The following is a 24,954-nucleotide window of genomic DNA, read 5'->3' as shown; positions in this document are numbered from 1 at the left end:
ACGGTTTTTTTTTTGCTGATGTCCTAAATCCACAAGACATTCAGTATAATAAAATAAATGGTGCCTGTTTTGTAGGGTAACATTTGAAATTGACACCCCTCGGAAAACCATTGTCAACCTCCGGTGACGCGTCGGTTGACAATTTTTTTTTTACTTGGGGTGTCAATTTCAAATGTTACCCTACAAAACAGGCACCATTTATATAATGTTTTATATATATATATACGAGGGTTGTTATATATATATATATATATATATATATATATATATATATATATATATATAGAAACAAAATAAACATGAATGTTTAGTTTAATTAGCAAAGCATGCTCAAACATTATAACATGAAATAATCCGTATCTATTGATCTCTTATTGAAAAAAACCTTAGAATTTGTCAACTAATATTTTAATAAAGTTATCCATTAAGACCATATCAAGTATGGATCATAAAGATATTTACCAATGAAGGAATTTTTCTCCTCCTCGTGACTTAGACGGTAACATCGTGGGTAGAAGGTGTCTGGATCAGAATTATCAAACCAAGGAACATTTCTCATGTTGATACACAATCCAACCTACAATATCAAACCAAGGAACATTTCTCATGTTGATACACAATCCAACCTACAAAATTAAACACTTGCTTTCGTGCGCCGGTGTACATTTCTCACATTGATTGAACTGCATGATCCAAAATGTTACCTATGACAAGGAAAGAAATTTAATAAAGTAAAGAAATTAAACTGCCATGGAACATTATATATAGAAACAAAATGTTGATGCACAATTCAACCTACAAAATGTAATACATGCATTTCTTTTATTTTTACATTGAACCTTAATGAAAAACTTCTATAGGATATATAGACAACTTTATCAGGCATTTCGCTATTAATTTTTAATGTGAAAAAAGCAAATGTTTGTATTTTACATGTAGGCCATGTTGGTTTTTCTCATCAAGCTGCCAATTAAATGAGACATTGCAGAAAACTTTAGTAAAAAAGCCATTAAATGAGATAACAATTTACAGTTAATATGAAAGAAAATGGGTTAAAAAAAACATGTTGTACATCAGTTTGTGAAAGACAGTTTTGATCTGGGATTGAAGATAATAATTACAGTAGGAAAATTGTAGAAAATGTTAATGGTACTAGATTGCAAGTAACATTTATGATAAAAGCTAGATTAAGAAAAACAAAAATGAGATAAGATTGTACAAGTAAACAGTTTTGATATGCCTTTGCAAATAACAATATTATATAAATTTGATTGTAAATTACATTTATGATACAATGGGATAAAATTGTAGAAAACAGTTTTGATAAAAAATTGCATTTCACATTTATAATAGGAGGTTGGAGAAATGATCCATGCTTCGAGTTTGTATATTACACAGAAACAATGAGACTTTACCTTTGTGGTAAAGGAGCCTGCCTTCACGTAGTGGTTAACCATCTGGTCCTTGGTTAGAAACCTGTAGTCTACAATATCTCTTTTCAAGACCCAGATAAAGGTAGGATTAACATTCCTCACGATCCGAGACTGAAACAAACACACAAAAGTTACTCATCAAATACAGTCAATGTAAGGCAGTTCTTCTGAAACATTATCTATATGTTAAGATTCTCTATGGAAGATGTATACACACCATTATTCCGTATATCCCATCATCCTCCTCCCATGGTGGAATCTTCGGCTGATCATCTACAAGGTGAAATGTTAGATATTAATGAAGTTTTAAAGGAGAGAAAAAAACTCATTGTGTTTTAATTAAGCATTATCTTGTAATGTGAAGACTCTATATATACAAGTGAAAAATTCTGAAACAAAATGTTAAACAACAAACGCTTCATAAAATGTAAAGTTAACATAATAAAACACATCTTTATCACTGTCAACATTATTATCATTAGACATTATCATAATACCATTAAAGTAACAACTTATTAATAACAAACTTATCATGATAAGATCTAATTAACTTCTTATCACTATAACAATCATCAAATCATCTAATTTACAACTTACTATTGCTAACACCATCATGATAACATCTAAATAAAAACTTACAATTGCTATCCCCGTCATCAAACCATTTATTTTACAACTTATCACTACATGTAACACCATCATGATAACATCTAATTAACAATTTCGTTTTGCTATCACCATCTTCATCAAATCAACAACTTACTAATGCTATCATCATAAAATCATCTAAATAACAACTTACTATCGCTATCACCATCATTAACTCATCTAAATAACAACTTACTATCGATATCACCATCATCAAAACATCTAAATAACAACTTACTATCGCTATCACCATCATCAAATCATCTAATTTACAACTTACTATCGCTATCACTATCATCAGATCATCTAATTTACAACTTACTATCACTATCATCATCAAATCATCTAATTAACAACTAACTACCTCTATAATCATCATCAAAACATCTAAATAACAACTTACAAATAAATTGATATCACCACTTTACATCAATTGTTAGCATTTAAATAACAATTAAAAAATCTTCACTTTCGATATCCACCATCATCAAATCATCTAAATAACAATATTGTCATCATAAAAAATTTCGTTGTCACAAAACATTTCATCAAATATTTTCTTACACAAGTTTTACTAAATAATCCATGAAATTCACCATTTTTTTCATCAAATCTTTTTTTTATCTAATTAACAACTTACTATCGTTACATGAATCACCTTCATCAAATTATCTAAATAACAACTTACTATTTTTTTCCTACATGTATCACCTTCATTAAATCATCTAATTAACAACTTACTATCGCTATCACCATCATCATCATCGTCATCATCATCATCATCGTCGTCATCATCGTCATCATCATCGCTATCGTCGGCTGTTTTACGACGCTTCCTATAAATTGATTGTTTTCTTGTCAGGTTTTTCAGCTCTTTACATTTTTTTTTTTTTCAAAATTTCATAATTTCCAACGAGCATCACTAAGTGTAAGATTTTATTTTTCAAAACACGTAACTGGTGTATCTAAATTGGTACCATAAAACATTTATGTTGTTGCTTGTTATAACTCCCATGGATCGTGAACACTTTACGGTTCTGTCAAATAGCATTTATATGACCAAATAAATCCATTATTCACCACTTTACATCAGTATTGTTAATAAGTAACATTTTGATCATTAAAAAAATCATCAAAAAATTCTTTCAATTTCCGTTTTTGTTATACAGCCATTGAGTAAAAGGATATTTATCAGTCCTTACCAATTGGTACATGTTAATTTCGTTGTCACAAAACATTTCTTTTTTTTAAGCCTTCAGGTATATTTTCTTTCACAGCCAAGTTTTAATAAATAATCCATGAAATTCATGAGCTATTTTTTTCCCAATCAAAATAAACTTTTTTTTAAAATAAGTATGTTTTATTCAAACTCTCTACCATTATGCAAATATTTTAGTCATGTTTTCAGAATGTTACTTTTCTTTTGTATGCTCTTCAAGGTTTCTTTTTGTAAATACTTTTTCATGACAATATCATGGATTTAAAAGATACTGAAGTTGTAAATCTTTTCTTTTCCATTTATCTTATGCAACTAAACAAATCTTTAATAATTGATAAGTAAATCAAAAGTCCCCAGCTTCCGTGAATGCTTCATTATTGGATTCCAATATCAATCCAATAGAAATCATTTTTCTGTCAGATATACTTAAAAAATATAGCAATTTTGCATCAATTATTTAAGACAGGCCGTTGTATTGATCCAGCCGACTTTATTCTTTATGACAGTTACCTTTTGTCAACAATAAAATTCCTGTTTGTCTCGTGTTTTATTCTGACGTTCCTCCTATTCAATAACTATAAATTGATTCTAATACTTTTGTCAGCTGTTTTTCAGCTCTTTAAAGATTTTTTTTTTTTCAAAATTTCATAATTTCCAACGAGCATCACTAAGTCTAAGATTTTATTTTTCAAAACACGTAACTGGTCTATCTAAATTGGTACCATAAAACATTTAAGTTGTTGCTTGTTATAAAAATCTCTCTATAACACTGGAGACGTCTCTGCGTGAGTGAAAAATTTTCCAATGGCAGGTAAAACAACATTACAATCAGTCTTTAGCACCCTGGTGGACGTCCTGCATACCTTTATGGCCTTTTCCGCCTGTTCTTTTGCTGCCTTCAGACGATCTGTACTGGAGTTAATGTTGGTCAGTTTCCGTGAGATTTTGGGCCGTCCCAGGGAGGGCATGGTCTTACTGCGGGACAGGGACTCGGCCACGTCGCCATCCAGGTCTATTTACCCCCAAAATATAATATAAGGTTAGATAAGTGACACGGAATACTAAACTCAGATTCATATCTTGTTCAATAAAAAAAAAAACTAAGAGAATCGAGAGATTTATAGCTGTCAAGTTATAAATTAAATTGGATATGGGATTTTCAAAGCAAGCTCTTAGTATAGATGTGCAAAAAATATCAATAAAGTTAACTGAACGATAACATTTCATTTTGATTGCCTTAAAAGGTAATATAAAGATCATCAATACTTATAGGTATTTCCAACCTGTTTAATTATATTACTTTCAAGACCTTCCATGATTGTTTGAAACGTTGTACCTAAAGTTGTACTTTTATGTGATAATTCCTACATGTATGTTATATTATTAAATACAGGTTAGATTTTATGTTTTATTTCAATCTACATAAAATTCAAATTAAATTTTATTAGTATAATTTCTGCTATTAAAATTGTTAACTGTGGTTGGTTTTGTCAAAAACAAGGTCACCATTCAAAATTAAAGCAAAATAAACTGACAAAACAATATAAATCTATTGTTATTTGACAATTTATTACCCCTGTACCTAAACACTGTAAATTGTTATATAAGAAGTGTGTTGATCAATTTCATATCACAGGTTGAGGAAATAGTCCAGTAATAATAATAAGTAAATTGAAATGTTATAAAAAGAGGAATAATTTCCTTATAAGTGCATATTTGTCACTGTACAATTGATTTAAGACCTAAGCTTAATATCATTCTGTGTGTGTAAATAAAACATTTTAAAAGATGTTCTTTCTTTCCCTTTTTATAAGCAATTTTAGCTATTGTCAAAAGAAACATGAATTTCATATTTTTGAAACCATATAGAATTTTTAAAATATTGCCAATAGTTGCCAATTTTGTTAAATATGTATTATTAAAGTATTAACACAGTAAGTTTGGATTTAAAATAAGCATATGTATTGTTCTGTATTTCATATTTGCCTTTCAAATACTGATACGTTTGTGAACATGTTAAGTTTTCTTGTTTTTGTTTGGTTGTTTTTTTTATCATTTTTATTATTTTGACAGAGAGAGAAATTAATCAGGGAATAATTGTTTATTTAGAATTTTATGTATTTATAATACAAAAGTATTATTATGTAAATATACCCTTGTTACATACGTTACACACCACATATAATTGATTTTCTTTGTTATGTGACAAATATGCCAGTTATTTAGGGAAACACAGGTTAGGGTTCTTCCATATCTTTACCTCCGTGGCAGTTTTGCGGGGAATCAGAAATATCGGGGGTCTCAGTACTAGTTACCCCTTCTTCTGCAACTGACATAAAAACAAAATCATCAGCCCACTGCACCCTCATGCATCATTAAAATAGCAATAGAAAATGATGGTTAAAGTGAACACATTATACAGCTCATTTTTGGAAAATAAATTATTATCCATATTGAGATTTTTTATAGTTATTTGAAGGGTTTCCTATATTGTACTTAGCAATTAAAAACTGAAATTATTAATATACATTCAAACAATTAAAAAATTTCCTCTGTAATTAACATTTTAATTATTTGGATACCACGATTGCTTCGACAATTTAAGTCAGATGAATTTTAAACCAGGTAATATGTTATTCTTTCAGCTGTTGTCTGAACTTAGAAAGAACTTTGACGTTTGCATCCTCTAAACTTGCTCACAAACTATTGTAAGGCGCTAATTAGATACAAGGAGTGTTTTACTTTTACTGAGTATTTGAAACTTGATGAATTTTACACTAGGCCATGTATTTTCATTTGTTACGTAATTTACTGCTAAAACATTTAGATCATTTGTAGTCTGTTCTTTTTAAACTCCTTACGAGAAAATTAGGTATGTGATGAAGAACTATTCCAAAATTGATATTGCTAATAGGAATTCCAACCATTTCTCAAGGATTTTGTACAGAAATAGCCAAAAGAACATATTTTCTATCAAATTATATTTTGAGTTTAAGAAATTTCCCTAAGATGAAGATTAAAGTTATCATTTACTGCACTCAAATCTGTGTCAAATGAAAAGAAACATTTCCTCAAACATTACATTCAGGCATAATTATACAAACTTTCACAATATAGAGTGAAGGAATTTTCATGCAGTTATCTATTTTTTTATTGTTTTAGTTAAGACATGTAGTTAATATTCAAAAAATATATTCAGATGCATGCACACATTTACAGAGACTGCAAATAAAATCTGAAAATAAATTTCTGATAACAACAGACGTTCTTAAAAAAAATCAATGACAACACTGCCATGCATAACTATTCGAAGCTGTTTGACTTCTATTAGTATACAACAGATATTTAAATACCCCTCCGTCTTGGAATATCTTTATTATCTGGAATAATATTTATTATCAGTGTATTGTTTGGTGGATAGGCAGATTAAAGGAACTGTCAACACCCCCTTTGTAAATAAAACAAATTAAAGGTCTCCCACAATAGAGACACCCTTAACATATTGATATGAAGTTAAAATGTTTAGGTCTTTAGTTTTAATGTTGACATTGTTATGCAATAGGTTTTTTTTACAAACTAGGTCAGGTGGTCATGTAAAAAAAGCCTATTATTTTGTAGCTTTTTATCATTAGTCAATTTTTGTTTTCAAAGAAATTAGGGTTAACAAATGTGTAACCTTGAAAAAAAATGAAGTTCCTTATAATTACTCAAATATAAAGTCCAAAATAAAAACATTTAGATGTCCATCTCATATTTCTAGTTTAAAAGAATTATTTATACTCTGACTTTAAAATGATAAAAAAGGGGTTGTTTTTAAAAATGTGTTTAAGAAGTACAAAGGACTCCTCCTAGATAGTTTATCAACTATCTCTATGACAAATATCGAACCAAAAAGGTAAAATATTTTTTTTAATGCAAACATTCTGCACAAAAATAAACCACAAGAAGGAACAGACATGAAATGACACCATAAAACATTACCTTACAATTAATTTCACAAGAAATATACATAGTTATTCTAATGCAAATTTTGTTCTTTTAATAAATTATTCTTCATATATGTACATATACATGTATAGTGCCTTCCCATGAAAATGTATCGATTTATCAAGAAACTATTGAAGGTTGGGTATTTCAGTATTTTTAAAGCTCAAATTTTTACTGGAATGCAATTGTAGTACATTTAAGTGTCAGGTTTTTTTTAATATATAAGATTTAATATAATACTCCAGTCTTTAGTGTTTATCTTTTATTTTTTATTCAATCCTACCAATCACATACAGCAATTGTGATTGTAAATGCATAATTTTCTGTATTGATTTTATTCTTTTACTTCCAATTCAATTGAAGATATTTATCATGTTAATTCTTGCTTCATTTTTGCTTAAACAGCATACATTTCTATAAATTTGTAAAACCCTCCAAAATTTATGCATGCCATCTTTATAATAAGGTTTGTTTGCCTCTCCAGACTAAGGGTAAAACTATTAGGTCAGTAAGTAGGTGCAATTTTCCCCCCAGAAAATGTTAACATATTTGTTAACAGGGTCCATAGTAGAGGAATAAAAAGAAAAAAAATATTGTGTCCCGTAATGTAAAAATACAGTTTTTAGTCGGGTCATTTTTTCGTCAGTTTGTCAGGAAAGTGCAACCAAACACTTGGCCTTAATAAACAGTATTTGATTTTATTTCTTCTTAATTTAACTAGCTAGTAGTTAATGCAGTTAAGATTTTTAAAAACATATTTATTGCACTCAACACTTTGTTTTAAAAGGCAGAAATTTTATTGAATGAAAAATAAATATTTCTCAGAGAATAAAAACTAATTTTATATGTAATTTTGAATCTAGATATATTGGGACTTTTAAAACGTACTGACAAGATTTCTATTGTCAATTCAAATGGATTAAGGATTAAATATCCAAGCTAGATTTAACACGACTCTCAATATCACAAAAGAGAATATACACAGTCAGAGATATAGAATCCTTATAATATGTACAAGACCCAGATCACCTTGAAACCGAGGCCCTGTGTCACATTAGATATTGGTACAATCAACATCCTTCAGTGTTCAATGGCTGTAAGTGCCAAGTAAAGGCAAAAGTGTAAGTACCAAGTACATGTAAAGACAAAAATTACAAGCCCTTCACTGGTACATGTATATGAAGATGTCTATATAAATGAAATATTCTCGAATGGAACATAAAACAATAAACAATCAATCAACCATGCATGTGCTTCAGTAGCTTGTGAAAACCTTGAAATAGTTCATTTCACTCTCATGGACAAAATGTCAGCTTCATGCACATTGGTATTAAAGGTATCACAACACTGTTATGTAAGGGACTTTTGTTTGATTGTTTTTGTTTAATGCCCCACTGGAGAATTTTTAACTTGTATGGATATGCCACTATTTGTCAGTGGAGGGCGCGAATCTTGAGATAAGTTTGATACCAGTAGCCATTGCTCAGGTGGGGAACTAAATATTCATGCCACCATCTACTGCATCACAGGACCTATATTTATACAGCGTCAACTGTAGGGCCAATCTCTATGTCCCAGTGGGATTTTAACTCAGGATGTAAGGATCAACTCCTCACTTCAGAAATCTAGAGCAGATTAGGACCAGTCTCCATGTCCCAGTGGGATTTAAACTCAAGATGTAAGGATCAACTCCTCACTTCAGAAATCTTAAGCAAATTAGGACCAGTCTCCATGTCCCAGTGGGATTTTAACTCAGGATGTAAGGATCAACTCCTCACTTCAGAAATCTAGAGCAGATTAGGACCAGTCTCCATGTCCTAGTGGGATTTTAACTCAGGATGTAAGGATCAACTCCTCACTTCAGAAATCTTAAGCAGATTAGGACCAGTCTCCATGTCCCAGTGGGATTTTTACTCAGGATGTAAGGATCAACTCCTCACTTCAGAAATCTAGAGCAGATTAGGACCAGTCTCCATGTCCAAGAGGGATGTTAACTCAGGATGTAAGGATCAACTCCTCACTTCAGAAATCTAGAGCAGATTAGGACCAGTCTCCATGTCCCAGTGGGATTTTAACTCAGGCTGTAAGGATCAACTCCTCACTTCAGAAATCTAGAGCAGATTAGGATCAGTCTCCATGTCCCAGTGGGATTTTAACTCAGGCTGTAAGGATCAATTCCTCACTTCAGAAATCTAGAGCAGATTAGGACCAGTCTCCATGTCCCAGTGGGATTTTAACTCAGGATGTAAGGATCAACTTCTCACTTCAGAAATCTTAAGCAGATTAGGACCAGTCTCCATGTCCCAGTGGGATTTTAACTCAGGCTGTAAGGATCAACTCCTCACTTCAGAAATCTAGAGCAGATTAGGATCAGTCTCCATGTCCCAGTGGGATTTTAACTCAGGATGTAAGGATCAATTCCTCACTTCAGAAATCTAGAGCAGATTAGGACCAGTCTCCATGTCCCAGTGGGATTTTAACACAGGATGTAAGGATCAACTTCTCACTTCAGAAATCTTAAGCAGATTTGGACCAGTCTCCATGTCCCAGTGGGATTTTAACTCAGGGTGTAAGGATCAACTCCTCACTTCAGAAATCTAGAGCAGATTAGGACCAGTCTCCATGTCCCAGTGGGATTTTAACTCAGGTTGTAAGGATCAACTCCTCACTTCAGAAATCTAGAGCAGATTAGGACCAGTCTCCATGTCCCAGTGGGATTTTAACTCAGGCTGTAAGGATCAACTCCTCACTTCAGAAATCTAGAGCAGATGAGGACCAGTCTCCATGTCCCAGTGGGATTTTAACTCAGGATGTAAGGATCAACTCCTCACTTCAGAAATCTAGCGAAGATCTGCTCTGACCATTGCTCCATGCAGATGAATGTTGGTGACTAATGTTTAAGGGCTATATTATCAATTTCTAATGCATATATATGCATGAATATCATCAAGCTACTCAATTGACTACAGCATTTAATAACAAAGAGGGTTTTTTTTAGATATATGTGTATTTGGCAAAACCAAATTTAAAGTAATTCTGAGTTAAAAAATAACATTTTATGGTTGTTTTCCCGATGAAGTTCTTTTACAGGCACTGAATAAATCTCTTTTAAAGTACTACCAAACTAGTATTTACTTATACTTGCAGCATACTAAACACTCAAAAAGTTATCAGTCTGTTCATTAATATATTTACATTAGCGTAAATGTTAGTATAGATAAAAAAAAAAAATTATTTCTCTATGATAAATTTATTTTCGGGCATACAGTGCTAATTTTCAAGTCAATTGCTTATGAAAAATTTCCTTTTTAAAAAGGAGATTTAAACAATTAAAATTCAAATAATTGATCAAACTGACTTGCATCAGTCAATGCTTAATATGAATCTTCATAAAGGGTTTTTCTACATAACTACCCTTACCAAACTGATAAGTTTGCTGCAAGCTTGCAGCAAACAAAATTGTTTGCAGGAAGAAAATTTTCTTGTTCGCGTATGATTGCCGCTAGCTGCGATCTTGTGGCAAACACTGCAGCAATAGCTGCAAGCTTGCAAAAAATTCACAGGAACCCAACATGTTTGCAGGAACATAGCAAGATTGCAGCAATGTTTGCTGCAGACTTACAACAAATATTCAAAGCGCCCCCTGATAAAACCGTCCCGGTCAAAGCGTCCCCTGATTTTGGTCAAAGCGTCCCCTAATTTTGGTCAAAGCGCCCCTTATAGAATTTTACAGTAAAATGATGTTACAAAACCGCCCCCAAATATTGGTCAAAGCGTCCCCTGATTTTGGTCAAAGCGCCCCGTATGGTAAAATGATGTTACAAAACCGCCCCCAAATATTGGTCAAAGCGTCCCCTGATTTTGGTCATTTTTTTCTTAGGAAGTATCGTCTGGGAAGCAATGGTCAAAACGTCCCCGATTCTGGTCAAAGCGTCCCCTGATTTTGGTCAAGGCGCCCCCTAATATTTTTACAAACATGTTACGGAATAAAACTGTTTTGTATTTATTATATTATCTTTGTTTGGCAGTTAATTCTATAGGGGGCGCTTTGACCAAAATCAGGGACATTTTGACCATTGCTTTGGGATTGACTCGAAACATTTTTCCCTGTAAAAGTATATTAGGGGTCGCTTTGACCAAATCCAGGGGACGCTTTGACCATTTCTTGGGGACAGTAAAGATTGTTTCTATAAATATTTTTTTTCTGTAAAAATACATAATTGTTAGGGGGCGCTTTGACCAAAATCAGGGGACCTTTTGACTAAAATCAGGGGACGCTTTGACCAATATTTGGGGGCGGTATTTTTTCTATAAAAATATGTTAGGGGGCGCTTTGACTAAAATCAGGGGACGCTTTGACCAATATTTGGGGGCGGTATTTTTTCTATAAGAATATGTTAGGGGCGCTTTGACCAAAATCAGGGGGCGCTTTTACTAAAATCAGGGGACACTTTGACTAAAGTTAGGGGACACTTTGACCGGGACGTTTTTATTAGGGGGCGCTTTGACTGGCTCCCTATTTTCGGTAAGGGTACCCTCAAGCTCCAAGATGACTTACCCATTGTGTTGGTTACTTTACATCTGAACCTAAAATATTAATGAAGGGTGGTTCTAAATACCTACCCTCAAGCTCTGAGATGACCTTCCCTTTGTGCTGGTTATTGCCCAGTCTGGTTTTGTGACGTTTTAGCACCATATCGTTGTTACTTTGAGCGTAGGGTCCTATATAAAACAACAATACTGCAGATTAACAAGACATCTACTGTTGATGGTTTTAACTTTAATAAAAACAATATAATGAAGAAAATTTTAAAAACATGCTTTGATTGTTAAAGTATAAAATCACAGTGTTTTCTATACAGTCATGTGAGTTTGGGTGCATTAAAAACTTATTATTTTTTATATTAACAACTTTATATCTATCTTTACCCATTATTATGTTTGCTTATTTATTTACTATAAGACTCTAGAGCATGAAGCTCTGTCATAAAGTCAAAAATTCAAAGCAAGAAAATTAGAAAAATCATCAAATACTGCTTCTTTACAAACCATCTACATACATTAATTAGATTTTCTATGCATGCAGTGTTGCCACCATAGTATCCTTCACACAAACATTAACACGTTCAATAAATTCATAAAAATTAACAACATGCTTCAGAAGATATCCATAATCTTTATATGCAATCTCCTTCACTCCTATACATCTATCAGTGCAACAAAAAATCACTTTCTCAACTCCAAAAATGTTTTCTTTTTCATAGTAAAAATATGACAGCACTAAACAACTGTTATCCATCACATGTTTTTAAAATCCAAATTTATCCAGGTATGGAGGAAAATGGGGCATAAATTTTTCCAAAACTAACAAACATTTGATAAAGGTGTGCAATGGTTATACCTTTATTTGTGGAGTTGTTTTTCAAGCGCCTTGTCAAAACCATATAAACATCGCTCGTAGGCATGGGTCGATATGGGACAGTAAACATTTTCTTAAATTATTTCTCTTTAATCAATAATAACCATCGAGAGATTTAAACGCCACTTTCAAAAGGTAATGAGCCTACTCCTCCTAGATAGACTGCACAGAGCACATTCAATCCTCTGTGTTTTATACCAGAACAAGGATTCGTTGTTGACTTATCATTGGGATTAAAGAAATCATTATAAAATGCAAATTTCATTTGGACTTTTAAATTAGTATATATATTTAAATGTCTTCTAGGGAGTAGTCCTTGCACAGACAAAAACAGCTTGTATCCTTGCACATTGTGTATTGGTCATTACACTCAATGAAAGTGTCAAATAATTAATGCTCCCAGTCTGTTTTGAATTCTTCCTTGGAAACAAAACACATCAATTCCAATCACATTCAGTATTCACTGCTGCTCAATTAAATACATCCAGTATCCCATTGCAGTTTGTGAAATTTTTAATTACAGAAAAATAAATCCAATGTAGGAAATTAGCCAAAATGCTACATATTCCAAAATATCACCATAGAGAGAGAGAGAGATTAAGCTTAGAACATAAAATACATCTCACAGAATGTTGCGGCTGAATGAAAAAGACAGCAGAAATAATAAATCAATACTCCTCCCTGATCAGGTTACCAGGGTACCTAAGCACCCAGAGAAGATGTGCATGGGATCTTAACGACCGCTTCACCTTCAAGTGCACCGGTGGGAAATCAGCCCTGGTTAATACCAGCAATAAAGGGTGTACGCAGTGTAACAATTAGATAAATATAAAACATAACAAATCAGTTAGCCTGGATACCCAAATTTAAGAAATCAACTCTGGTTACATGTATAATCAGCAATAAAGAGTGTACATAGTGTAACAATTAGATAAATATAAAACATAACAAATCAGTTAGCCTGGATACCCAAATCTAAGAAATCAACCCTGGTTATAATCAGCAATAAAGGGTGTACATAGTGTAACAATTAGATAAATATAAAACATAACAAATCAATTAGCCTTGATACCCAAATCTAAAAAATCTTGAATCTGCTTATCCTTTTAGTATCATGAACCTTGATATCTGAAGCCAGGATTTTTTTGGCCAGTTATGTCTTAGATTTGCATGGGTTAGGAGACTTTAAGAGCCTCAGACTTTTGAAAAAAGTTATTGTATACAGGGAAATTTTGGCCCTCATTTTATTTTCACCCCTTTCACACTACCTTCATTTCGGCGAATTTAAAATGGGGCAAATTAAAAAAGAATGTAGTATGATTTCTTAAAGAAAACTATAACTGGGCAAATTCAAACTGGGCAAAATTGTGTGCAAGTTTAAATAGGCAAAAATAACATTGGGTAAAAATAACCCTGTATTTTGCAGTATAAATCCAGACCCTGTTTCACTTGTCATCTAGTAGGTTTCTTTGAGCCTGAATACCTTGAGCTGAAGTAACCTTGCTACTATAATTGGAGTTCCATGAATCTGATTACCTGACCTAAGTTACTTTGGACCCTGCTACCTAATTGAAGTACCTTGAGTCTGAATACCTTACCTAAGTTACTTTGGACCCTGTTACCTTAATTGAAGCACTTTGAGTCTGAATACCTTACCTAAGTTACTTTGGACCCTGCTACCTTAATTGATTGATTGATTGTATATTGTTTAACGTCTCTCTAGAGAATATTTCACTCATATGGAGACGTCACTGTATGCCGGTGAAGGGCTTCAAATTTTGACCTATACTCGGCACTTAGGGCCATTGAGCAGTGAGGGTTCTTTATCTTGCCAGCGCGTACCGTGACACGGGACCTACGTTTTTAAGGTCATATCCGAAAGACCCGTGACTTTCACTTCTAGTGCCGAGCGCTTGGCGAAGGAACAGTCACTACCTTTGTTTACGTCTTAGGTATGACGCGGCGCCGCGATCGAGAATCGAACCCGGGCCTCCCGATCACGAAGCGAATGCTCTACCACTAGGCTACCGTGACCGGTCTACCTTAATTGAAGTACCTTGAGTCTGAATACCTGACCTAAGTTACTTTGGACCCTGCTACCTTAATTGAAGTACCTTGAGTCTGAATACCTTTCCTAAGTTACTTTGGACCCTACTACCTTAATTGAAGTACCTTGAGTCTGAATACCTTACCTAAGTTACTTTGGACCCTACTACCTTAATTGAAGTACCTTGAGTCTGAATACCTTACCTAAGTTACTTTGGACCCTACTACCTTAATTGAAGTACCTTAAGTCTGGATACCTGAGCAGAGTGAGCTTGAACTTTCATACCTTGGTTCAAGTATCTGGAGACAAAATGTACAAACTCTGACTGTCTGTATATTTACTAAGTTTATGAGATTAAACAAGCTGTCAGTGAGATACCTGAATTTATACCACCTAAATTAATTAAAGTGATATACAAGAACTGAGTTCACCTGACTTAGTGAGCTGAGATAACTGACCTGAGCTGTTCTGATTATCAGTAATTTCATCCATTTATAATTATCAGAAACAATCTTGATTTACAGATTCAAAGGAAGTTAATTTTTATGGCAAAAATATATCCTTTCAATGTGTTAGAATCTTCAAGAATAGATTTTTTTCAACAGTAATTCTTCTGAGTATATCATTTGTTCTCAAAAAAAAAAGAAAAGAAAAGAAATTTATAGGAACTAGAACATTTATGAAGTGCTTCAAAATAAGTATATTCAGAACTGTAATGTTTTAATTAATATGAACCGCAATTCAAACTCCAATTATTTTTTAAATGGCCATAATTCCGTAGTGAACTTAAGACCACTGTTGAGTGAAGTCCAGGTCGCGGTCTCTTTCTGTCACCACTTGTAACGTGTTAAAGTTTCTGTTACTTCACAATCCCAGATCTCTTAATGCTATAATCAGAGGAATTAAAGATATTTATTTGACTTGGTTTACTGGATATTACTTATAAACCTTCACTTGCCACTTCACCATTTCTACTCAATTCAACGTGTACATGACCTCAAATCTAAGTAAATTCCCCTTATGATGCTCAGCCCTTCTGAGCTGAAGATTGAATTTTATAGCTTATATAAAGTACATCTGGATTGACATATAGGTTTCATAAATATGACATTCTGTAAAATTCCTTTTTTTTTAAATAGCTTAGTATGGAGTTAGGGCAACCTAGTTGACTTCTTATAAGACTTGAAATTAAATACAAATTTCCATTTCTATTTGTTTTCTCTGTGATACAATGTAACTCTTTGAAAGTTACATGTGAGTTGATTTCTTGATAAGTTGATATATCAATCAAAATGTAATTTTGTTGAGCAAAAGAATTCAGCTAATTAACTCAATGAAATCTAGCTACCAGTGGCAACTAGCTGACACCTAAGTTTTCTTAAAACTCGATCCTCTTTTCAGATTTAATACTTTTCAGATACAGACATCATCTAATTCTCTCACCATCTAGGATTCTCTGTAGACTCGGGGACACGTTCTTGCTGCGGTTGTCGTCTTTTCCATCACTGCTCTCCAAATCCCCATCTTGACCTTGACCTTTGACCCCATCTAATGGTTCTTCTGTTGAGTTATTATTGAGATCCCCCTCTTCAACTCCCTTTTTTTTCAAAATAGAAGTCAAACAAGTTAGTTTACTGAGGTTTCAATTGTCTCTGTAAAATGGAAGTTGGTTATTTTGTATACAGGATGAAGAGAGGAAGTACAATTGGTAAAAGAAAGACTGGGAAACAGAGTTTCAGTGAAAGGCATGCATAACATGCAAAAACATGCAAGCTACCTAAACATTATGTATAGACATGTACACTTAAAATAAACTTATGTTTATATTCATCAGATAAAAAAATTGGGGATATCAATTGAAGCTTTTATTTTTATCATTATTTTTCGGAAGATGCAGATATTAGCCTGATTTCTGCAGTGATGAATGCAAACAGAGTTCATATACTAATGAACACAATGAAATGTGTGTTTTTTATATTAATTTTGATTAAATTTCAGCATGTTCATGATTGTTTGATGATTAAAAGTTGTTATTATAGTCAACATAAAGAAGATAATCTTAGTTTCAAACTTTAATATGAGAATTATGATCAGCTGATGATCAGCTGAAATGGATGGAAGCTATATAGATAATTTACCTCCTTTATTTTCTTGTATTTTCTGAGTTTACTGACAGGAGAGAGTCGGCCATTATAAGTGGAGAAGTGGATGGAGGCTTGTTCAATCTGTAATGTATAGCACCACAGATAACAGCTAACTAAAATAACAGCTAACAACATGTTAATTAAGTGGAGAAGTGGATGGAGGCTTGTTCAATCTGTAATGTATAGCACCACAGATAACAGCTAACTAAAAATAACAGCTAACAACATGTTAATTAAGTGGAGAAGTGGATGGAGGCTTGTTCAATCTGTAATGTACAGCACCACAGATAACAGCTAACTAAACAGATAACTAATATATCAGCTAACTAATAAGAACATGTTATAAAGAAGTGGAGAAATGGATGGATGGAGGCTTGTTCAATCTGTAATGTATAGCACCACTGTCAGATAAAGCTAATATATAACTAAAATAACAGCTATTAATAACAATGTTCAATATTAAGTGGAAAAGTAAATTGAGACTTGTAATATATAATAAGGTCAACAATAAAAATTATTTGTTTGATGTACTCTGATCATCCTGTCAAAATTATTTACCTCTAACTTAATCATTTTTTAGCACTTTGAATTTCTTTTTTTCAGTTTTCCTAAGAATGCTTTTAGACTTTGTGTCATGGCAATAAATACTATATTAATCTGTATGCTAGCTATTATTATATTCAGTAGATTTATCTATTGTGTCATGAATATTATATCAATAAATAGACTGTCCTAAGTCTGTGATTTTCATGAGTTATCATTTGTCCAATACTGTTAATTAAGTAAAACCAAAAAAAAAAAAAAACTACCTTAACCTACATACCTACCCACCATGAAAAATGTTGGCTGGAGTACATCTGTTGAGTAATGTACAGTCTAAATTGCAAAATTTTTTTGGATAACACTGGACATTCAGTTCTCACAGTGTAATCAATGAGCACACAGGACTGAACCAAATAAAAATGCAGACTATGCCTAACAGCTTTTTTTTTCCAGGGATCGCTCCCTTATCAAACTGTGGTAAGTCCATACGGTTTTGATAGTTCCATAATTTATTTACAAATTTAGATTTTGTGTAGCATTTTTTAGTTATAACAAACTTTTAAAAGACTTAGTTAGCATCAGAATAAGAAAGCTGAGATACTGATTGGACACACAGTGTTAACAAGAGGCCAATGGGCCACATCACTCACCTGAAAAACTTTGGCCATGCTGTTCTTTAACAGATTCCCCAATACTACCAATTGTGACTATGCCCAACCCCCATGAGTCATGATTTGGACAATTTAGAATCTAGTCTACCCTATCAAGATGCTTTCACTTAAGTTTCAGTTTTCTGCCCCAAAGCTTCTTGAGAAGAAGATCTTTCTATGTATTCCTATCTAAAACTTGGATCGGCCATTGTGGCCCCATCCTACTCACGGAGGTCATAATTGAACAAACTTAAATGTACACTACCTGACTGTGAGGTTGCTTCCACATGAGTTTCGAATCAGCTTTTCTGGCCCATTTGTTATGGAGAAGAAGATTTCTTAATATTTTTCATATTTGTTCCTATATATGTAAAACTTTGATTGGCCATTATGGCCGATCCCTAATCCTAGGTGTCATGATTTGAACAAACTTGAATGTATACTACCTGAGGATGCTTCCACATGAGTTTCATCTTTCCTGGCCCAATGGTCTTGGAGAAGATTTTTAAAAGATTTTCCCTATATATTCCTTTGTTAAACTTTGATCAGCCTTTGTGGCCCGGCCCTACCCCCAGGGGTCATGATTTGATTAAACTTTAATCTACACTATCTACATGATCTAAGGATGCTTCGATCCACAGATTTTTAAAAGATACCATTAATTTTTCATTAATTCATATAATTATCTCCCCTTGTAAGAAGGCTTGGTCCTTCATTTGAACAAACTTGATTTCCCTTCATCCAAGGATACTTTGTGGCAAGTTTGGTTGAAATTAGCCTAGTGGTTCTTGAGAAGAAGATGAAAATGTGAAATGTTTACAACAATGACGACAACAACAGATGACGGACAAATTTTGATCAGAAAAGCTCACTTGAGCCTCCAGTTCAGGTGAGCTAAAAGGATGCATCAGACCTAAGGCTTTGCACATTAGTCAGATCTGATAGTCCAATATCTCTTGTGTATACGACTATACTGAAGAAAGTGGACAGGTGGATCAAAAGTTAAAATGACTCAGGACTATAATGACTACAGCAACATATGCAGATATACTACACAGCTAACTAACGTTCTGTTCAATAAGTGTAGAATATAAAGTGGATTATAGGCTTAATAATAAATATATTTTGAAAAATATGTACAGTAATGTAGGTGCATGATTCAAAGACTGTGAACATGTTTAAGTAAATGCTGTTCCATTATATTACACATTCACCTAATTATTAATAATTTTATTTTATAAATTATTATTTGTTAAATCATTAAGAAAAAACAAGAAATTTTAAAAATTTAAAAAACATTTGTATTTTTTCTGTTATCTAGATAATTAAAGTAATTTAACAGCAGTCAATCACACTGATCATTACTAACACACGTAACGTACCCCAGATTCCTCAGGCTTTAACACAGCCTTTTGTTTTCTGACATATATACATTGATTTATCGCAATACAAAACCAGTCGCATGTGTGGCGCAGTGGTTTGAGCGTCCACTCTATAGTCGCAGAGTAAGGAATTGATCCTCAAGTCGCGGGTTCAAATCCCACTGTGGGACCTGGAGACCGGTCCTTCGAATGATACCATTATAAACCTTGGTTTTGTGTCGCAGTAGCTAGTTTCTGGCACGAAAAAGATCCTCGCTGCTCAATGACCCTATAGTATTATGAGTATAGGACAAAATTTGTAGCTCTCCACTGGCAAGTGGTTGTGTCTGAAGTCCTATGAGTGAAATATTCTCAAAAGGTACATTACACAAAATACAATCAATCAATACAAAACCAGTAGTTAGAGTCAGAGGAATCTCGGATTAGTATAAACATGCTTTACATGCAGACATCAATTACTCAAAATAGTTTTAATACAATAACTGTTTATCAATATTTTGTGTATAATACATAACATGCATATGTGTAGGCCTATAAAATGTTACACTTTACATGATAACTGCAGTACTACTAACTAATTTGCAGGGCAGAATGATACATTTTGGCAAAATTTAACGTAAAATCTAAATTAATAAATTAGATAAAATGTTCTATCATTAAAATGATAAATACATGTCCTATGGACCCAGATTAACGATAAAATTTATTTTGTGTATTCAAAACATTGCAAAATAAACAAGGGAAATAACTCGTACTCACAGTGCATTTATAGACTAGCTATGAATAATCAAGAGACTCCGTAAACATCCCGGCGTGTAAATTAATTTGAAGAGGAAAAAAAGAGAAAATTAGTTGAATTTTCGTCTTTATTTGGATTATATTTTAGGTTCAAATACTTGCGCAACCCCAAAAAGGTTTGTTACAATCAATTTGGAAGTTATTTTCAGTGCAATTAATCCCTTTGTATTATTCTAACTATTATAATAAATATACTTCATTATCTGTCAACAAAATCTTTGCCAATCATTATAAATTTGCCCTGCAAAATAGTACTGCAGTTATCATGAAGGGGCTAATTGTTTAGGCCCTAAAGGTTAAAACTACAGTAAACACTTACATTTCTCTTTTGGCGATCTAAATGCTGCTGCTGTCTAGCCATAAAATCTGTTCCAAGATTTTGAACAATTTTCTGGCTTGCAGTACTGACTTTAGGACGAAAAGTAAATATATTATCATCTAAATACACATCCGATTTCGCTGTCATTTTTCCCGTTCGTAAGTTGTAAATAGACGGTTTGTTTACGTTTTTCTCCGTTGGATTTGGAGATAAACAACTTTCACTTGATGTGTTGTGATCGTTTGAATCTTCCTCTTTCTCTCCAAAATTTGCACTTTTATCTAAATTTGTTGGAATGGGTGCCAATGGTTCAAGCGTTCTGCATTTTATGTCTCGCATAAAATGGGGAACATTTGAATCTAAAGTTTTCAAACGACGGTTTGCAATTTTTCTACTTGTTTCACTGATCTTGGGAATAAATGCATAACTCCTACTGGCATCTTCTTTAAGTTTCATCCTTTATCATGTCTGGTTGATTTTGTCAGCCATGTTTGTGATAGTTGGATAAAAAAAAAAAACGATTACCTCCTTCCTACATAGTGTTGGCGTACACCGTAACTATGGAGCCGCCATTTTCTTCCCAAGTGACAGTCTCGAAACAAAAAGACAAATGACCTTTATTTATTTATTTAGATTAAATATTTATGCGTTATAGCTGAATCAGTATTTTAAATTATAATTCATTGGTTATAATTATGGAACATAACTTATATTTAATCACTATACAGACTAGCAATTATTTACTGCGAAACGATTGTTAAATCAAAGTACTGTTAGTACTTCTGGGAAACGTATTTCCTTTGTTGTCTAACTAATATTGTTAAAGAAAAATATCCACTTATAATTAACTTATAAATAACTACTTCTATGTAGGCAAGAGGCTATTCATACATGCACATGTGTATATTTTAAATAGAATTTTTTTTTTACTTGTTGTCTAATTCTAAAAGGAAATATAAAGAACCGCGTCTCTCTCTTTTGGGGTGCCGTTATGTATGGCATATGGTGTCAGACATTAATCGTTATATCATACATTTCATTCAAATATATAATCACCAAAGTTTTATTTATTTATTTATTTATTTATCTTAATATAAGTTAAAACATAAAAGTTATTATATAGGATCAAGGGGTAAAAAATCATAGCATGCTTTGTAAACATCTTGTCACAGGTAAGGCAAATAAAAAATTTTAAAAGTGCTACATTTTCTCAATCAAAAATTATGAGGAATAAAAACTTTTTCCTCAAAAAGTATGTCAAACTTCATGGTGAAGGTAATAAGGTAAAAATTCAGAGTGCATTTTGAAAGGCCTTGTCACAGGTAATACCCACATATATATGAAAGCCCTATCTTTTCTCTTTCAAAAGTTATGATCAATTTAATGTAATATCAAAATTTCCTAAAAAGTAGATCAAACTTTAAGGTCAAGGTAATGTGGTCAAAATTCATAGCTAGCTTACTGGAAAAGGTCTTGTCACAAATTATGAACATGTGAAATACGAAAGCCTTACTCTTCTTATTTTAAAAAACTATATGGCTATATGGTTTAAGTTTTTGTGACGGACGGACAGAATATCAGAGGAATGGAAAAAAAAAGTCTATAAGAAAATAGAAATATAAATCTAAATAATTCAACAGCAAAAAGTTTCAAAAAATATTACATAGAGTGTAAACCAAAGAGTAAAATATTACGAATTCATGTACTTAAAAAAATGTCTTGTATATATTATTATTGTACTACGAGGGGTGATCAAAAAGTTCGCAAACTATCTCTATATCTACAAAACCACAATTCAGAATAGAATGAAATACGGTACACACTTAGCCATACACAAGGTCTATAAATAACATATGCTGAATAAAGTTTCTCTCCTTGTTTGTGACGTCACAATGTGAAAATGACGTCACTATTTAGGTCACTTGTGACGAAAAATGGTTGCCTCAGTCGAACTCGTTCAATAAACGACTGTACAATTTATTGTAATATCTTAAAAATCCCTCTATAGTATCATATAATAATTTTTACACAGTCTATTGAGATAAATGAGTTCTTATAAATTCAATTAATGATTGGATTTATCGTTTTAGTGAAGGAAGGCTGATGGTTAAAAATGATACTTGTCATCTTGCCCAGTGAAAGCAAGTTTGAAAAGATATGTATTTTTAATTAAGCAATTTGCTATCAAAGACCTGCACTCTGAAAAATAGTTGAATATTTGAACAATGATATAAGTATTAAATACCTAAGCTATCGTTTACTTTAGATTTTAAACATATTAGATATGATAAAAAGGATGCACCCATTCTCTATCCACCTTGAATAAAAGGTCTCTCCTGAGGCAGAAAATTTGTGTTTTAATTGTCGCCATGCTTATTTTTGGAAAGGATGTTATTATCCACCCATTCTGTTGCCGAGATATGACCATTTCTGACAAATTAACTGTTCTTGTCATAAAAATTAACTCACATGGAAAGAAATATAAAAAATCTTTTAACTTTTGTGACAGAACGCTACGAAGGGGGTCACGTGACCGCCAATATCACGTGATTCGCGCATGCGCAGATCGGTTGTTGATGTGCATTAAAATTGGGGAGGATTAATTTAAAATATAATAAACATTAAAACCAAATATTCTTTCTTGTATGGAAGATAATTAATTATCTATCTATAGAAAAAAAAAAAAAACTCTGTTAAAATCATAAAGAATGAAAGGTATGCCATTCTGTTGTAACCCACTTAGGTAAAATTTAAACAAAATCTATGTAACTTTAAGTGAAACTGCATGGGTAGTCCGAATTTTCTAAGTTCCAGTGGGAATCTATATAATCGTTATTTATTGCTGTAAGAAATACAAATATATGATATCACCTATTCTTGTAAGTGATATCACCAATTCAAATTGAATATCACTTAATCGAAAAGCGAAATCACCTTTTTAAGTTCCAACAGGAGATATCACAAATTCGAAAGGTGATATCACCTATCGAATAGATGATATCACCTATTCAATTTGAATGAGTGATATCACTTATTAGAATAGGTGATATCACCTGTACGAATAAGTGATATTACCTATTCGAAAAGGTGATATCACTTTTTTGCAGTAGTCAAAAACGGCACCTTATAGAAGACTTTCTTGGGAATTGGTTTAAAATATAGCTGTTTTAACACTTTTATGAGTGTCTGTATGATTTGTTGTGCAAAATAACACAGAAGCTATGGGTCTTGTGAAAAATAATTGTTTTCTTAACAAAAAAACGTAGCGTTTCATAAATAAGCAAGACAGAGCTTTACAGTGGAGTATCGCTTCTCATGCCTAAAATAGCTAGCCACTAGGTATCTTTTTCTGCGCGAGAGATGAAAATAGAGAAAAATTTAAACCAGTACCGTAGAACCACTGGTATCATAGGAATGGAGTATACTATTGTTTTAAACCATGATTATTTTTTTTTCAAACTTCAACAGTCGACCACCTATGACATCACTATGAAATTTCTGTGTCGTATGGATTCTCTCCTGCTTTGTGTCGTACGTGAATGATACTCATTAAGCAATTTTATTTCAAACTAAAAAATATGAAACACTCTTTAAACATAACAGCAAAAAAATTAAAGTACAATCAATTAAACAATTAGCACATATTTAACTACGAGTAGAACAGTCCCATCGTTTTATTTTACATCACAAAAAGGTTTATGGTTAAAAATCATACTGATTGAACACAGAGTACTCTGACGATGACATCAAAATATACTCGAGTTTCTGATTGACAATATCCATGTGATTTTTGGATTCCCATGAGTACCAAATGCACCCCGTTATTAGCAAACCTATTTTTGTATTCATATGAAACTGAGTTTGTCTAAAATCTTATATGTGAAAATAAGAGAACACTGGCTGTGGCCTTCAACTCGACGTTTCAACAACGTTTTGTCAATTAACAATGGTAACTTCCATTTTTATGTCGATGCGATATATCCCGGTGTGTTTGAGATAAAAGATATCACATAATCTGATACATTTACTTGAAAATGACATTAATGGTAAACTAACAACCACGCTCTATGACAAACGTGATGACTTTAACTTTACAATCCCCAACTTCCTTTATTTATGCAGCCGTATAGCTTCATCACCTGCATTAGGGGTTTATATTGCTGAAACGCAATAAAAACGCAACAAGCAGCAATCTACAAATATTTGAAATCTTTATCTAATGATTTTCAAAATTGAATACAGTGAGGTAAAACTCGATTTAAAGCATCAGACGATTTCAGAGATTTAATAAAAATGAGAAACTATTTTCTTTTAAATTTAGAAAGTTACACGTGACTGATAAAATACACCCCACCCCGGCCATTC

At 32.6% G+C, this 24,954-nt stretch overlaps 1 protein-coding gene across 1 annotated transcript in view; it reads right to left on the bottom strand.

The window, feature by feature from the left end:
- The window catches only part of LOC134271877 (protein monoglycylase TTLL8-like), a 37,955-nt gene extending 16,722 nt beyond the window's left edge, over positions 1-21,233 (bottom strand). Inside the window, 12 exon segments of the mRNA XM_062754089.1 lie at positions 463-577; positions 1,416-1,544; positions 1,651-1,706; positions 2,823-2,917; positions 3,081-3,118; positions 4,164-4,312; positions 5,561-5,629; positions 6,654-6,680; positions 11,911-12,009; positions 16,197-16,350; positions 16,892-16,978; positions 20,590-21,233. Coding sequence (XP_062610073.1) covers positions 463-577; positions 1,416-1,544; positions 1,651-1,706; positions 2,823-2,917; positions 3,081-3,118; positions 4,164-4,312; positions 5,561-5,629; positions 6,654-6,680; positions 11,911-12,009; positions 16,197-16,350; positions 16,892-16,978; positions 20,590-21,045 — 1,474 coding nt within the window. The 5' untranslated portion in view covers positions 21,046-21,233.
- Between the last annotated feature and the right edge of the window lie 3,721 nt (positions 21,234-24,954).

Source organism: Saccostrea cucullata, unplaced genomic scaffold (assembly GCF_032062105.1).
Source record: "Saccostrea cucullata isolate Sc308-1 unplaced genomic scaffold, CSIRO_AGI_Scuc_v1 ctg1462, whole genome shotgun sequence".
In the NCBI taxonomy this organism is placed as follows: Eukaryota; Metazoa; Mollusca; class Bivalvia; order Ostreida; family Ostreidae; genus Saccostrea; species Saccostrea cuccullata.
This window is presented reverse-complemented; position numbering and strand designations above follow the sequence as displayed.